The sequence below is a fragment of the Heterodontus francisci genome, chromosome 17 (genome assembly GCF_036365525.1).
Source record: "Heterodontus francisci isolate sHetFra1 chromosome 17, sHetFra1.hap1, whole genome shotgun sequence".
Classification (NCBI taxonomy): domain Eukaryota; kingdom Metazoa; phylum Chordata; class Chondrichthyes; order Heterodontiformes; family Heterodontidae; genus Heterodontus; species Heterodontus francisci.
Window position 1 is genome coordinate 70,204,082 of NC_090387.1, and position 17,315 is coordinate 70,221,396.

Genomic DNA, 17,315 nt, shown 5'->3' on the forward strand with positions numbered 1-17,315 from the left:
AAATTCTGTAAAAAGGATAAGCCTTAAATGGTCCTTAGGAATTCAGCTGTGCAACAATGGAGTTTTGATTCTACCCACTCCTCGGTGAAGGGAAGCTGGGCATATCAGGCAAAACCTAAATGTTTCTGTGAAAAGTGAGGGACAGCACTGTTGCAGATGCTACATTGTACTCGTTACCAGTTATTAAATACTAACATAACTAAGTTTAGCATTTTATCTGGAAGAAGTTGAGGTGTTAATCCAGTACTTACATAGGTCTTCCAAAACAGAACCAACAGTGGCATCTGTTGTGGATGGGAGATAAAGAACTGGCATGTGGTTCAGAATATGTCTCATATACATGACAGTGGTGGGAAGAACACCTTACTCCTCAGGTGACTAATGCATAATGCCAAAATCAACAACAGCAACTCAACATGCTTTCTTCCTGTGAAAATCAAAACTTACATTTTGTAATAATAGCCTGCCATTGTAGCCTCTCTGCCAGCTCCTGCAACTGTTACCTTATGCCATTCTCCCTTGGTGTCCCACCAGCTTAGATTTGCCCTTCTGAGAGACATTGGGGGGGCAAATTTTATGCTTTTCCCCGTGGCGGGTTTACAGGCAGGGAGAGCATAAAATCGGGTGGGATGGTGGCTGGGCGGGCGTGGGCAGGGGAGGGGGGGTGGTCCCGCCACCATCCCGCCTCTGCCAAAATTTAGACCGAGGCCAGAAGGCCAGTCAATGAAGGCACTCAGTGCCTGGACAAGGGAGCCAGCACGGGGAAGTGGGGGGGGGGGGGGGGCCCCCGCTGAGAGCCACACCCCTGCCCTTGCTACCGACCCCACTACTCACCCCTCCCCCACCCTAACCTACTTGTGGCCTGGGTCCAGCGACGCTCCTCGGCCTTCGGTAGGTGCTCCTCCAGCAGTGGTGGTGCTTAGAAGAGCTGCTGGTCTCTGATTGGCCGACAGGTCTCAGAGGGCGGGACCTCTCCACTTAAGTGCCCGGTTGGCAATTGATTTGGCAGGCCTTCTGGAGAAGAGGCGACTCGGGGATCTCGGCGTTGCTTTTTCCGGATGGCAAGACCTCCATCATCAGCATAACATTCCGGCCATGGTCTCAACAAATGGCAACTATGGCATACCAGCCTTCAGCCTTTTAGCAGAGATGACCTGCCCATCACTACACTGGTAGTCTTAAAATGCCATTACTACATCCAAGCAGGTTTTTGTCTTTACGTCAGCGCTGATCAATTTGCCCTGCCACCTAATACCCCAAATTCCCTTTGCACAGCACATTTCAAAAGCATCCAGTCACTGCTTTCAATAGATTCCAAGCTCTCAGCAGCTGGAGTATGTATATGAAGGTTCAATATTATAGGAACATTTCCTCTTCTACTCATCAGTAAATTAATATCACAATTGAAAACCGTCAGCTTGTCTTAATGATCATATTTTACGACTAAAGCATATATCCCTGCCATGAAGTACCTGATTCTGCACTGCTTAGGATTCTCTAATTAATAGAGATTTGTTGCAATAAAGTAGTTCAGATCCTGCAGTTTTGGCTTGATCTTCCATCTGCCTGCTATTTTACTTGTAGGACGAGTTTGGTCAAATCTTAACAGGTGGTTTTGGACACTGGAAGTACTCCTACTCAAAGTAGAAACTGTTGGATTTTTAGATACTGGAGGAGAGGTTAAGATGCTCAGAATTCCAGCCACAGAATTGAGTCTCAGACCTTGTCAATACACAAGTGAGCAGACATTTGCTTCATCAGGTTTTAGAGATGTTGATAGCAGCATATTAGAAGTACATGAATATTGCTGAAAAGAGTCATTTTGTTCGAAGGTTTTCATCTTGCACTCATCAGGACAATTCGCAAGAATGCCAATGTAAGGGAAGCAATAAATTTACACTATGAAAAAGAGTGCAAAAACCACACTGGTTGAAAACCAGGTTGCTGTCACCCAAAACATGACGAAGATCAATAAAGCAAGATTCAACATGCCAATGCTCTGTAACAGACCAGGATTTGACTCTATTTCTACTTATGCCAATGAGTTCGGCTGCTCCAATTTGAGATGGAGGTACCCAGAAGCAGAGGAAACATCAATTCTGGACGTTCTCTAATTGATGGGTTATTCCCCAGAACAACAAAATCAGCAGCATAAATAGAAACTACCTGTCTCTTGTATTGACAGTTTTGTATACTGACCTTGAATTAGACAGCAGCAAACTGAAGTTTGAGAGTAATGGGGTAAGTTACCACACAGTTCACAGCAAACATGTCAGACCAGTTTTATACAGAGTACAGATATATGGAGTGAACTGGAACAATGGGGGATAAGCTAAAGGGAAGCAGGATCAGACCTGCAGCAAGTGGGTGGTGCCACAGCACTGCCTTGCTATTGGGATTTTAGTTTGATAGGTTGAAGCAAAATTCACTGCAATTTTATCCTAGAGACAAGGAACATGTCCAAACTTAGATATATCAACATTCAAAATATTAAAACATCACCACACTGCAAACGATAGCCCATGTACTACAGTATAATTTCATAACTATTCAAAAAAGGGGACCAGCTGTATTTTCAACTTTTTAGTTGATTACAACAAGCACCTCTGAAGTTACTTCCTCCCTTTCCCTACAGAGAAAGTCTTTCCTGCTCTGCACACTATCCTTGCCAAGTCATCACGTGGGTAACCGCTCTCTGTAGCTGCACCTATGCTACTTTAAACCCACCTCCTGGAGTTGCATGTGGAAACCCTTGAAACTCACCACAAGAGGGGTACAGGAATGGCTTGGAATACCTCTGGAAACCAAGTAGCAAGGGTGGAAGCATCTCTCAGATTTTCCCTTCCTTCCAGGAGCAAAAACCCAATGCTTGATCAACAATTCCCCACATCAACATGACAGAGATCAGAAACTCAGCAAGTGAAGGATCACTGATGCTCTACCACGTCTTGATATGTCATCCCAGCATTCACTGTCTACAAAGAGACATCTCAAAGCACTTCACAGGATAACATGCTGTACCTTCACTGTCAACACTCAAAAGAAACAACAACACACATACTGCAAGCATAGAAGTAATTGGTACAGTACCATTGTAGGAGAGTCGTGGTTTGCTGAGACACATTATAAAGTGCATCTCCATCTCGTCGGAAGCTACAGATTTTGAACAAATTGGGCACTTGAAACCTGAAAGGAAAAATAAGATATGTCAATGTTTAAATTAATAACAAAGTTAGCAGCTTGTGTTTTTCCTCTGATAACATCTTACTGCTTTTACTATAGGCAGTGTTCTCCTAGAGGTAGACAGAATTAAAATTCTGGTATACCATCTTATACAAATGGGACAGGTAGTCTTCATTAATAATCCAGTTTAGTTTTAATTTCCCCATCTTCCTTTCAATAGTCTATTGATTAAATGGTCATTCAGAAATTCAGTACAGTTAACTTTTGAAAACAGTTTTCTTTTACCACTCATTGCAAAAAGATGCTGTTGGAAGGTGCGGGTTTAAATGCCATAACAATTAAAATAACTGAGGATACAGAGCTTAAATTAATCAAGGTAGCAAAGTTTACTAGACTGTTTAAGCACTCTTTTAAGAAGCGAGGCAAAAGATGCAGCGCAGTTTGCCAAAGATACTTGACTCAAGAAATATAATCACAAAATTGTTACAGTGCAGAAGGAGGCCATTCGGCCCATCATGTCCGCATTTATGTGGCTCTTAGAAAATAGTACAAGTCAGACCTTTATTTCCAATCCTAAAAGGCCATTCATTTTAAGAGCACCTTTATAACTTAGATTTCTTTTTATCTCTTCAGAACATTTGACTGCAGACAGTCTAAGATGGCAAAGTAAACAGTCAATCCCAGGAGACCCATTCCTCATTTTACAGTCAAGATATTCACAATCGGGGGGGGGGGGGGGCGAGAAAAGTGGTCGTCGGGATGGGGTTGGCGGGAGGGGGGGGGGGGTGCGTGGTGGAGATGGGTAGTAGAAGAGGAGGTCTGCTATGTCCAATGTTCCTTCTTTAGGTATGGAAATCGAAACTGTACACAATACTCCAGGTGTGGTTTCACAAAGGCCCTATATAATTGCAATCAGACTTCTTTTCTATTATATGCTAATCACTTAGTAACAAAAGCTGATATTCCATTTGCCTTCCTAATTGCTTGCTGTACCTGTAAGCTAACTTTGTGTTTCATGTACAAGGACACCCAAGTCCCTCTCAATAACATTTTCCAATCTCACTATTTAAAAATATTCTTTTTTATTTTTCCTACCAAAGTGGATAATTTCAAATTTTTCTACATTATATTACAACTGCCACATTCTTGCCCAATCATTTAACTTGTCTAAATTCTTTTGCAAGCTCTTTTGTCTCTTCATCACAGCTTACTTTTCCACCTAACATTGTTTCCTCAGCAGATTTGGATACATTACACTTGGTCCCCTCATCTAAGTCTTGATATCAGGGTTGTTCAACCTTTTTGGGTGGAGGGCCACATTAAGATTTTTGCTCGGCCCGGGGGCCAGTGAGCAAATTTTGAAAGATAAAGGCATTAAAGATTTATCTTACTAATAAAAACAACAACAAATGTGCATTTTTGTGAAGAAGCTTTAAATGAGAAGACTAATTTATTGATTAACTTGTCACTATATTGAAAACTGATTTTGAGAGATACCTGGCATTATTTTTGCTTGCATAAGTAGTCAATCTCTGCCCACACACTTGATGTAGGATGCAGAGTATTCTGGATAGATGTCCATCTTTCAGGAAAGACCTTTATCTCTCTCCACCAACCCCCACCCCCACCCCACCCCCCCATGCTGTGTGTGTGTCTTGTTCTCGCGTCCCCGCTGCCCCCAACCCCACCCCAGACTAGGGGACACAGACTGAAAGTTTTGGGCAAAAGATGCAGGTGAAATATGAGGAAGCTCATTTTTATGCAGCGGGTGATAATGACCTGTAACCTGCTGTCCACAAGGGTGGTGGAAACGGAGACAATCAATGACTCAAGAGGAAGTTGGGTGGCCACCTGAGAGAAATAGACTTGCAGGGCTACGGGGATCGAGCCGGGGAGTGGGACTGACTACAGAGCTCTGTGGAGAGCCGGCATGGGCTCAACGGACAGAATTGCCTCCTTCTGTGCCATAAGTAAATGACTAACTCTCTCTTCCCCCTCCCCTCTCTTTCTCTCCCACCCAGTCTGTCTCCCTCTCTCACCCCCCCCCCCCACCCGCTCTCTAAAACCCGCTCAGTGTTCCCCGCTCTCCCTGTCCCCCATTTCTCTCTCTCCCCTTTTTGCTCTCTGTGTCCATCCCCCCCTCTCAGTTGCAGTGAGCAGAACGCTCAGCTAATGGTTTTAAAAACATCGTGCTTTCAGTTTCACAGGTGTCAGCTGCTGACATCGGCAACAGCCATTTCCAAACAGACTTGGGGTTTTCCGGTGGGTTCTGCCTTTGGAAAAGGGAAATTTCTCATCTCCAGTCACGGCCTGCGGGCCAGATGGAAACCTTTGGCGGGCCAGATTCTGGCCCGCGGGCTATATGTTGGACAACCCTGATATAGATTGTAAATAGCTGAGGCCCAAGCACTGATCCTTATGGTACCCCACTAATTATTGCCTGCCAACCAGAAAATGACCCATTTATTCTTACTTTCTATTTTCTGTCCATTAACCAATCCTCAATCTATGCCAATATATTGCCCTAATCCCATGAGTCCTAATTTTGTGTACTAACCTCTTATGTAGAAGCTTATCAAATGCTTTTTCAAAATCCAAAGACAATACGTCGACTGGTTCCCCCTGATCTATCAGTTACATTAACAAATTTACTAGAGATTTTTGCTGAACACTATTCCCCTTTCAAAAATCTGTGCTGATTCTGCCCAATCATATTATGATTTTCTAAGTGCCCTGTTATCAGGTCCTTAATAACAGATTCTAGCATTTCCCCTGCTACTGAGGTCAGACTAACTGGCCTCTCAGTTTCCTGTTTTCTCTCTCCCTCCTTTCTTGAGCAGCCAGTTGTCTTTGCTACTTTCCAATCCATGATTCTGGAAGATCAAAATCAATGCATTCACTACATCTGCAAGCACCTATTTTGAAACCCTGGAAATGTGTTAGCTTTTAGTCCCATTAAATTCTCCAGTTCTATTTCTTTACTTATATTGATTTCTTTAAGTTTCTCACTTTCACTAGACCCTTGCTTCCCCATTAATTCCAGGATTTTTTTTGTATCTTCATGAAGACAGATGCAAAGTATTTTAGTTTAATGTCTCTGCCATTTCCATATTCCCCATTATAAATTTTCCTGTCTTTGCTTCCAGGGGATTCATGCTCACTTTTGCCAATTTCATGCCTTTTATATACCTGTAGAAGGTTTTACAATATGTTTTATGTCTCTAACTAGGTCACTCTTATATGCAATTTTCTCATTCTTTGTCAATTTGTCATCCTTGCTGAATTTCAAAATCTTCCCAATCCTTGGACTTACAATTCTTTTCAGCAATATTACAAGCCTCATCCTTTAATCTAATACTACCTTTAACTTCTCGTTAGCCAAGGCTGGGCCATTTTTCCTATGGGGGGGTTTATTCCTTAAGGGAATATATATTTGTTGCAAATTATGAATTAACTCTTTAAATGTTTACTTTTGCTTATTTACCATCATAGCTTTTAATCTAGATTCCCAATCTACCGTAACCAACTTGCCCCTCATACCTACATAGTTTGTTTTGTTCTGATTTAAGACCCTACTTTCATACTTAACTAATTCACTCTCAAACCCAATATAAAATTCTATATTATGATCACTCTTTCCCAGAGGCTCCTTTACAAGGTTATTAATTAATCCTGTGATTCCTGGACATACTGATCTAGAAAACTACCTTGAACGCATTCTATGAACTCGTCCTCCACACTATTACTGGAAACTTGGTTTGCCCAGTCTAAATGAAGACTGAAGTCCCCATGATTACTGCACTACCCTTGTTATATGCACCCCCAATTTCCTGTTACAAACTCTGTCCAACACTACAACTACTGTTTGGGGCCTATAAACTACTCCCAGTGTTTTCTGCCCCTTGCTATTTCTTCGCTGCACCCAAATTGATTCTGCATCTTGATTTTCTGAGTAAAGAGCCTTCCTCTCTACTGTCTTTGTCCTATTCTTTATAACCTTGTTTTCCATTTTGCCTAGCTCATCTAAAAATCAAATAATATCTTAGACTATTTAATTCCTAATCTTGGTCTCAATAATGGCTATAGATCAAACCCATTAATTTCTAATTCATCTATTATGTTGTGAATGCTTCACACATTCAAATACAGTGTCTTTAGCTTTACTTTTCTTTCTCTGATGTCACCCTAGTTACTAATGCCTCATAACCTTTATTAAGCTTGCGGTCCCTTCCTGGTTCACTCTGCTTAGTTTTGCCAAAATTGCTACTCTGTTCCACAGCCTTAACATTTCCCTTACTGCTTTTGAATTTACCCTTTCCTGAATCCTCCCACTACTCCTCCCCTCTACTTCATTAGTTTAAAGCCCTATCTACCACCCAACATTTCCATTCGCTAGTACAGAGGTCCCGGCCCAGTTTAAGTGGATCCTGCCCTGAGAGAACAGCTCCCTCTTTCCCCAGTATTGGTGCCAGTGCCCCATGAACTGAAATCCCTGCCCTCCCCCCCCACACCACTCTTCCTGCCACACATTTATCCTAATTCGTTTGTCCCTATGCCAATTTGTGCGTTGCTCAGGTAACAATCCAGAGATTACCACCTGTGAGGTTCTGCATTTTAACTTGGACCTAGCTCCTCAAATTCTCAGCAAAAACTCATTTCTAGTTCTACTTATGTTGATGGCTCCTCTGTGGAGCACAACAACAGGATCCTCCCCCTATCTCTCAAAGTCCTTTTCCAGCCACAGGAGATGTCCTTAACCATGGCACCAGGCATGCAACGCAATCTTCATAACTCTTAGCCATGGCTGCAAAGAATACGATCTATTCTCCCTAACTGTACTATCTATCCCCTACCACTTTCATATTCCTTTTCAGATGCCCCACTTGAATGGCCTCCTGTACCATGGTGACGTGGTCAATTTGCTCATCCACGTGCAGATTTTGCCCTCATCCACACAGGCATCAAGAACCACATACCTATTGGATAAGGGCAAAGGCCAAAACTACTCCAGCACTGAACCTGGGGCCTCCTCACCTGCCTGACTCACTGTCACATCCTCCTGTACATGGGCACTAGCCTGAGCTTTACCACTGCCTAACCTAAGGGATATGATTGCCTCCTGGATCAAAATATCCAGGTAACTCTCCCCCTCCCTGATGCCCCACAATGTCTGCACCTCAAATTCCAGCTGAACAACTTTGAGCTGCAGCTCCTTGAAATGCAGGCATTTACAACAGATGTGGTCCGCTGGGATTGCAATACTCTTCACAAACTCCCACATGCTGCATACCATTTGCATTGCCATCCCTATCTAACCTTGTTTTATTTATTAAATTAATTAAAGTTTATATATTTAATCAACTTAGCTTATATTTTAGTTTAACTAATTACTTGATCTAGTTTAAGCTATAGGTAGATTAAATTTAAATATTTACATATAAACTTACCCACCACCCTCATTATTCTGTGACGTCACTTTGCGACTTTTCTCCTGTGTCACCTTCAGCCTCGCCCTTTTCTTCGGTCTTAAAACTATTTGTTTACCTAAAGTATACTATACTTAATACTCAGATAAATGATAACTCAAACACTTAGCTCCGATTGCTCAGCTTCCGCTGCTGCTCACTCTATACTGACTATGATGTCATTTTATGAGTTTTTCCCTCCATTTGTTTGGTATCAGCTGCTACTCTCTGTGGCACTCCTCTTAAATGCCCGATATTCAACTTTCCCACCTTAGAATGGTACCATGGTTGAAAGACTTCAACAATGTGGACTGGATATTAGAGGCTCTGGGGTCGTTCACCTTATAGCAGAGAAGGTTGAGAGATTTAATAGAGGTGTTTAAAGCATGAACTGTCTTGATAGAGTAACTAAAGAGAAACTGTTTCCAATGGGAAATGAGCCGATAACCAGAGGACACAGATTTAAGGTTATTGGCAAAAGAACCAGAGGGGACTCAAGGTAAAAAATTATGCAACGAGTTTTTGTGATCTGGAATGCATTGCTGAAAGGATGGTAGAAACACATTCAATAATAACTTTCAAAAGGCATTGGATAAATACATGAATAGGAAAATTTTGCAGGGCTGTAGAGAAACAGCAAGTGAGTAGGGCTAATTGGATAGCTTTCAAAGAGTCAGCACAGGCATGATCAGCTGAACGGCCTCCTTCTGTGCTGTATTCGTCTATGATTCTATGAGAGAGATTTTGAGGTGATCTTGACTGAGGCAGAGATCATTAACATACAGAAAGTAACTGCATTAGCTGATAACATATGCATGAGCAATATGATCTCCAGGATTTAATAGGTTGAGGGGGAGGAAATGTTCCAGGTTTTTTTTCCTCTCTTATTGGCCCTGGGTTGTTTCTGTCTCTCCCAGGAGATGACATAACTGTAGGGGTGGAAAGGGGAGAGTAGGTAGTCTCTAATGCTCCAGCCATCATAAGCATAGGGCAGCTTTGATGGACCCATTGGTCTTTCCCTGCCCATCATTTACATATGTTTGTAAATGGGTACTGAAGTGCATTGGTATTCTCTACACTGACACAAATGATGAGACATGGGATCAAGTCTGATTCTCCATATGGCAAGGTCCTCAAGTCTGAAAGCTTTCTACCATTCTCTGGTCCAGAACATTGGCATACCAATACATTTAGGCACTCGATTGACCAGAGGCTTAACGAAATCTTTCAGCAAATGGGAGGAGAAAGTTTCAAGAACATTTATTTTATGCTGCAATCAATCTGTTCATCAAATATTTTGTGAACCTCGTCATCTCAGTGGCTTCAAAACACTGATTTTCACGTACAAATTTTTGCCCCATTTTCAAGCTTCTTTTCCTCTCTCTTAGTTCTCAAACATGGCACATACAATTCCCTGATCAAAAGTTTTCCCAGACTATCTGCATCCAGACTGTTACTGTCAATACCACTCTTCAGCTAGATAGCATACAAGAGTAGCTTAGTGAGATTTTTCCCCAGTTGTCTCCCTCTCCCTGCAAGAAAGTACCTAACTTCCACTCATTTCCTCACCTTAATAACACGTATAATGATTAGAAATTCACTTTTGTGAGAGACACACTAGATATGAAAATGTGGTCTGTCATTTTACAGTTCTGCATGCTACAGTTTCCACATTGATCTCCTACAGTACAGATTAAGCAGTCATGAAGGTGAGATACCAAACCAAAATAATTTCTATTGCAATTATACGTGGAAGAATTTCCCCAAGGCGGAAACAAAAGATACAGACACTGGAAGTTATAGTCAGCTTGTGGATTTCATAATGTCCACCATTGCTGTGCAGACAGCTAGAAGTTAGAATCATAGAATCATAGGAAGTTTACTGCACAGAAAGTGGCCACTTGGCCCACTGTATCTGCACCGGCTGAAAAATGAGCTACCCAGCATAATCCCACTTCCCAGCATCTGGTCTGTAACCCTGCAGGTTACGGCACTTCAGATGCATATCAAGACATCTTTAAATGAGTTGAGGTTTCTGCCTCTACTACCTTTTCAGGCAGTGATTTCCAGACCCCCACCACCCACTGGGTGAAAACAAAATTTCCTCATCTCCCCTCTAATTCTTCTACCAATCACTTTAAATCTATGCCCCTTAGTCATTGACCTCTACTAAGATAAACAGGCCCTGCACATCCACTCTATCCAAGCCCCTCACAATTTTGTACATTTCATTCAAATCTCCCCTCAGCCTTCACTGTTCCAAGCAGAACAACCCCAGCCTATCCAAACTTTCCTCATAGCTGCATTTTTCCAGTCCCAACATCCTCGTAAATCTCCTATGTACCGTCTCAAGTGCAATTACATACTTTCTGTAATGAGGTGACCAGAACTGCACATAGTACTCGAGTTGTGGCTTAACCAATCATTTATACAGTTCCAACATAACCTCCCTGCTCTTGTATTCTATGCCTCGGCTAATAAAGGAAAGGATTCCATATGCCTTCTTAACCACCTTATCAACCTGTCCTGCTACCTTCATGGATCTGTGGACATTCACTCCAGGGTCCCTCACTTCATCTACACCTCTCAGTATTCTCCCTTTAATCGTGTATTCCTTTGCCTTGTTTAACCTCCCCAAATGCACCACCTCACATTTTTCCAGGTTGAATTCCATTTGCCATTTTTCTGCCCACCAGACCGGTCCATCGATATCTTCCTGCAGCCTACAGCTATCCTCCTCGCTATCAACCACACGGACAATTTTTGTGTCGCCTGCAAACGTCTTGACCATGCCCCTACAATTGTGTCCAAATCGTTAATATATACGACAAAAAGCAAGGGACCTAGTACTGAGCCCTGCAGAACCCCACTGGAAACAGCTCTTCAGTTGCAAAAAACACCAAACAATTACCCGCTGTTTCCTGCCACTGAGCCAATTTTGTATCCACCTCGTTACATTTCCCTGGATCCTACAGACTTTTATCTTTTTTAAAACCAGTCTGCCATGTGGGACCTTGTCAAAAGCCTTGCTAAAATCCATGCAGACCACATCAACTACACTACTCTCATCTATCTTCCTTGTTATTTCTTCAAAAAATTCAATCAAGTTAGTCAAACAAGATCTTCCCTTAATAAATCCATGCCAACTACCCTTGATTAATCCATGCCCTAAGTGACAGTTTATCCTGTCTCAGAACAGATTCCAATAATTTGCCCACTACTGAGATGAGACTGACTGGCCTGTGATTATTCAGTCTATCCCTCACTCCGTTTTTAAACAAAGGTACAATGTTAGCAGTCCTCCAATTGTCCAGTGCCACCCCTGTATCCAATGAGGACTGGAAAATTATGGTCAGGCCTTCCGCTATTTCATCTCTGGCTTCTTTTAACAGCCTGGGGTACATTTCATCCGGCCCTGGTGATTTATCAACTTTCAAGAATGTTACTCCCATTAATACTTCCTCCCTCCCTATCTTTATCACATCAAATACTTCACCACCCTCTTCCTTGACTATAATATCTGCATCATTGCCCTCTTTTGTGAAGACACACACAAAGTATTCATTAAGAACCAATCCAACATCTTCTGCCCCCACACAGGTTACCTTTTTGGTCTTTTATGGGCCCCACTCTTTCCTTCATTATCCTTTTACTCTTAATGTATTGATACAACATTTTTGGGTTCACCCTAATTTTGCTTGTCAATATTCTTTCATACCCTCTCTTAGCTTTCCTAATTTCCTTTTTGATTTCACCCCTTCACTTTCTATACTCCTCTCGGCTTTCTGCAGTATTGAGCACTCAATGTTGGACATGCACTTTCATTTTCTGCCTTATCTTGCCCTGTAAGCTCGTCATCCAGGGGGCTCTAGATTTGGCCATCCCACCCTTTTTCTTTGTAGGAACACGTTTACTCTGAACCCCCTGAATCTCCCCTTTTGAATGCCTCCCACTGCTCTGACACTGATTTACCTTCAAGTAGCTGTTTCTAGTCCACTTTCGCTAAATCACTCAACTTAGCAAAATTGGCCTTGCTCCAATTGAGAACTCTAACTCCTGTTCTATCCTTGTCCTTTTCCACAATACGTTGAAACTAACTGAATTATGATCACCAGCAAAGAGCTCTCCCACGGCCTCTCCTTCCACCTGCCCAGCTTAATTTCCTAAAACGAAGTCCAAAACTGCAACCTCTTGTTGGACTTGCTACATACTGGCTAAAACAGTTCTCCTGAATGCACCTGAAGAATTCTGCTCCCTCAATTCCTTTCACACTAAAACTATCCCAGTTAATATTGAGGTAGTTAAAATCCCCTACTATTACTGCCCTATTGGTTTTGCACTTGAGATTTGCCTACATGTCTGCTCTTCTATCTCCCTCTGACTGTTTGGGGGTCTATAGTACACTCCCAGCAATGTGACTGCCCCTTTTTTGTTCTTTAGCTTGATCCTTAAGGCCTCATTTGATGAACCTTCCAACACATCATCCCTCCTCACAGCTGTAATTGTTTCTTTGACCAAAATTGCCAACCCACCTCCTTTTTTTAATCTCCTTCCCTATCGCGTACGAAAACCCTGTAACCAGGAACATTGAGCTGTCGTTCCTGTTCCACCTTAAGCCATGTTTCTGTAATAGCTATGATATCATACTGCAACGTGTCCATCTGTGCCCTCAGCTCATCTGCATTATTTGCTATACTCCTTGCATTGAAGTAGATACTCTTGAGCACTGCCAAACAACTCTTTTTATTTTCTAACCTTTATTTCCTCTGCCTTCCAGACTCATCTACCAATTTTCGGCCTTCCATTTTCATTTCTGAAATTGTCCCAACTGAGTCTATCCTCAGGTTCCCATCCCCCTGCAAAACTAGTTTAAACCCTCCCCAACAGCACGAGCAAAATGTCCCACAAAGAAGTCAGCTCTGGCTCTGTTCAGATGCAATCTGTCCGGATTTGGGAAATCCTGAAGTTGACAAATTGTTATCTTGCAAAGCTGTCAACCTCACAGGATTTAGAAAAAGTTCACCATCACATTAGCAAATACATTAGCAATGGGAGTTCACTTCTGCAAAAACGCAGGTTGACAATAGGCACCACTGAGCCAGAATGAAGCCCTATGGCAGACCTGAATTTGTATCAAGCTCATACCTGGCATTTCAGAAATGAGATCAATTGGTGACACCATTGCTCCCAATTTACACATGTTTTCAAAGTGGAGGTATTTTCTAAAGGTGCTAACTAGACATGGGGATTTTACTGCAAAATACCATGTGGTCTTCTCACAAGAGAAGACTGCATTTTAGAATGTATATTCAAATTTAAACACGATTACAGCTAACCATGTATCCAACGAACATTCCGATCAACTACCAGAGGGAAAAAATGTCCTTTATACACAATTCATAGCAAAATGAAAAATGAGTTCATGAAGCAAAAATTTATGATTTTACTACAAAAAGCAAACATGAAATCTCAATCCAGAAAGGGTAAAAAAAAACCTTCCAAATTGTCCACCTGTTAAAAATAAATGAGGAAGCAATATTAATTTTTCAACATTACCATGTGACCATACTTCATTGGCTATGAAGCAATTTGGGAAAGCCTGAACTCAAGGAAATGTTCATTCTTTCAAATTAATAGCGCTACTTACTATATCATATTTGCATGGCACTTTTGGAATTTTTTCAATGTTTTTGACTCTTTGAATGTGATATTAGGTGTGGGATGTTGACAGGGTTTCAGTCTGACAATCTAACTGTAAATCTCTTCCGGTTTTACTGGGTTATAATATTCGTGCAGATGTTATAACACTTTATAGAGCACAGGAGATATGTACATAGAATGCCTTGCAGCATTTCAAAGCACTCCCCAACTCTTGGTTTACCTGTCCCTGGCCACTTGTGCATCTCCCCCTCTTAGACCCTCCGCTGGCAGCTGTGCTTTAGCTGCCCTCCCTTTCTGAAATTCCCACCCCAACGCCCTCCGCTTCTTCACTACCCAATTTTCAAGAGAAGGAAAGAGAAACAGAGAGCAAGAGACTGAAACTGAACATTGTGCACTGTTTCCATAGATTGAGCATCATACAGTAAAGATTTGATGGTCTCAATAATTGGAATGTCATTGTATACTGCAGTTACAATGTTACTAGGTAAATGAGACACAGGTAGGGAGGGAATGCAGAGAAATTGATTGGCACTGGATTTAATGGACAACCAGGGAGTTTAACAAGCTTCATTTGGCTTCTATGAGGGCACGGTCAGAGGTTATCCATAAATGTAACCTGGCAACAGTATGTGCATTTCAAGTATCCTAGCAACAATTCATTCACCTAATTAAAGTAGGTCATCACCACAAATAATCTCTGCCCTACAGCACATATTACCCGGTTTCCTGAACCTTATTTATTCCTTCTTTTGCGATTAGATAATTTAGAGATCCAGGCTACAAGCTCAGGCTCGTTATGAAACTCTGCAGCCATTATGTGCCTCGGTGAACAATATAAAAGTATTAGTATTTTGGAGCAAACAACTTGCATGATATTGTGAGCCGTGACCCAAGACTGCAGATGTTATATAATTGTTACTCTATTCACAAACCATACAACATAGGCATCGATGGAGGGGCTAAGGCAAGATGTTTTAAAAAATATAAAATTAGTTTTATAAGAGTCCTGGCAAACCATGCAGTCGTCACCACTCCCACCTGCTGATTCTCCTCCACCATCACCACCACCCCCCCTCCCTCCCCCCTCCTGCACCTGTTTATCTTAAGAAAAAGACTGCAAACATTACAAAAGGACCACACTCATTTTGGAGGCATTCTGCAATCTATTGAAATAGCTTGTGGTGCTAATGGAGACTTTTATCTTCATAAATACTTCAAAAAGCATCTCAAATATTCTATTCAAAATAGAATTTTTTTTCTCATCCACCTCCCCAAAAGAGATACCCAACCCACTCAACACACTGCTGTAACGCAGATGCAGATTACAAAAATAATTCTCTGAAAAAGGCAGTTTCAGTATACCAGTTTATCTTTATTACAGTATTGAGACTTTTTTTATTTATTTTATAGCTATTATGGGGTGGATATCAGTGCATGTAATACAAGTACAAATAAAATCTAACTACACAACTGATAATAGATACAGCTTTGGAGCTTGGGGCCTTTTTGCCCCTTTTAATATGGAAGTTACTTGTGGGTTAGGAAACAATAGAACAGTGCCAAAATTATAAAAGTTCTACAATTTATTAGAAACAAAAATCTTTTCCAAATGAACTTTTTTTTTAATAAAACCAATTTGAATATTCAAAATCCAGTGCAATTTGCATTCAGCTGCATAGGCCTCACACTTTGAATTCCCTCCCTAAACTTCTTCAACACTTTATCTCCCTCTCTTTTAAAACCCACTTTAAAACATATCTCTCTGACTAGGCTTTTGCTTATTCCTCCTAACCTCTACTTGCTTTGACTCTGTGTCCATTTGTTTTTCTTTATGCCTCTGCGAAGTGCCTTGGACACATTTATCTACATTAGAAGTGCTATGCAAATGTACACTGCTATCAGTCATTTTTTTTTTTAAAGTAGCCTTCAATTTGTAAATGGTCGCTGCAATGAATTTCAGCAGTTACATCGCTTCTCACTCCATCAGAGGAGGACCCATGAATACAAACATTCCTTTTGGGATTTCCAAGTCACTGTTGCAATAAATAAAAAGTGTTTGGAAAGTCTGCGTGAGCACAAGATATTGCTGCTCTTCAATTTTGCCATCTTTATAGGTTCTCTCTTCCTCCTTAATTGAAGACAGTGGGATTATGGGAGTCATGGATTTAACAAGCAAAGCTAATGGTGCCCCATAAATTGACAAAGCAAAGTAAACTTGATCCTGTCAACTTCCAGCTTCCTCAACTATCCCCTCCCACAACCTCAAAGATGCCCTGCTCTATCTTGCAACCTGGATAATGAGCAGAAAAACCTGCCAATTGAAAACCAATTGAGAAAAACAATCTAAGGGATGGAGCCCATGAATCACAACATTGTAGGAATTAGTTTAAGAAAAAATAACCAGCTACACTTCTTAAAATCAAAATCTTTCTTTCTTTTGGGCCTCCTTATCTCGAGAGACAATGGATACGCGCCTGGAGGTGGTCAGTGGTTTGTGAAGCAGCGCCTGGAGTGGCTATAAAGGCCAATTCTGGAGTGACAGGCTCTTCCACAGGTGCTGCAGAGAAATTTGTTTGTTGGGGCTGTTGCACAGTTGGCTCTCCCCTTGCGCCTCTGTCTTTTTTCCTGCCAACTACTAAGTCTCTTCGACTCGCCACAATTTAGCCCTGTCTTTATGGCAAATCAAAATCAAAATCAAAATCAGCAGTATTATATTTAATTAAATTGCTAAATGCCTGTCCTTCACACCTACATGCTTTGTTACTTTTATAAAGTCTGAATGCCCATCTGAAAACAATTCTCTGGGCTGAATTTTTGGACCCTGCCAAGGTCAGGAATGAAGGTGGATAAGGCCTAAAAATTACGAGGCCAATAACCGGCGTGCCAGTTTCCTGACCTCATTCCCGATGTCAGCATTGGGGCGTGGAAAATGCCGTCCGCCCCCACAAGGCAGGCAGGTGATTAGACTTATTTACAGACTTGTTAACCAGGGTTTAAGGAGGCCGG

The 17,315-nt window shown here is 41.6% G+C and overlaps 1 protein-coding gene across 1 annotated transcript in view; it reads right to left on the bottom strand.

Annotated features, from left to right (window-relative positions):
- Positions 1–17,315, bottom strand: part of znrf1 (zinc and ring finger 1) — a 290,054-nt gene that overhangs the window by 136,679 nt on the left and 136,060 nt on the right. The window contains exon 2 of the mRNA XM_068049616.1: positions 3,091–3,186. Coding sequence (XP_067905717.1) covers positions 3,091–3,186 — 96 coding nt within the window. The remainder of the gene's footprint in view (positions 1–3,090; positions 3,187–17,315) is intronic.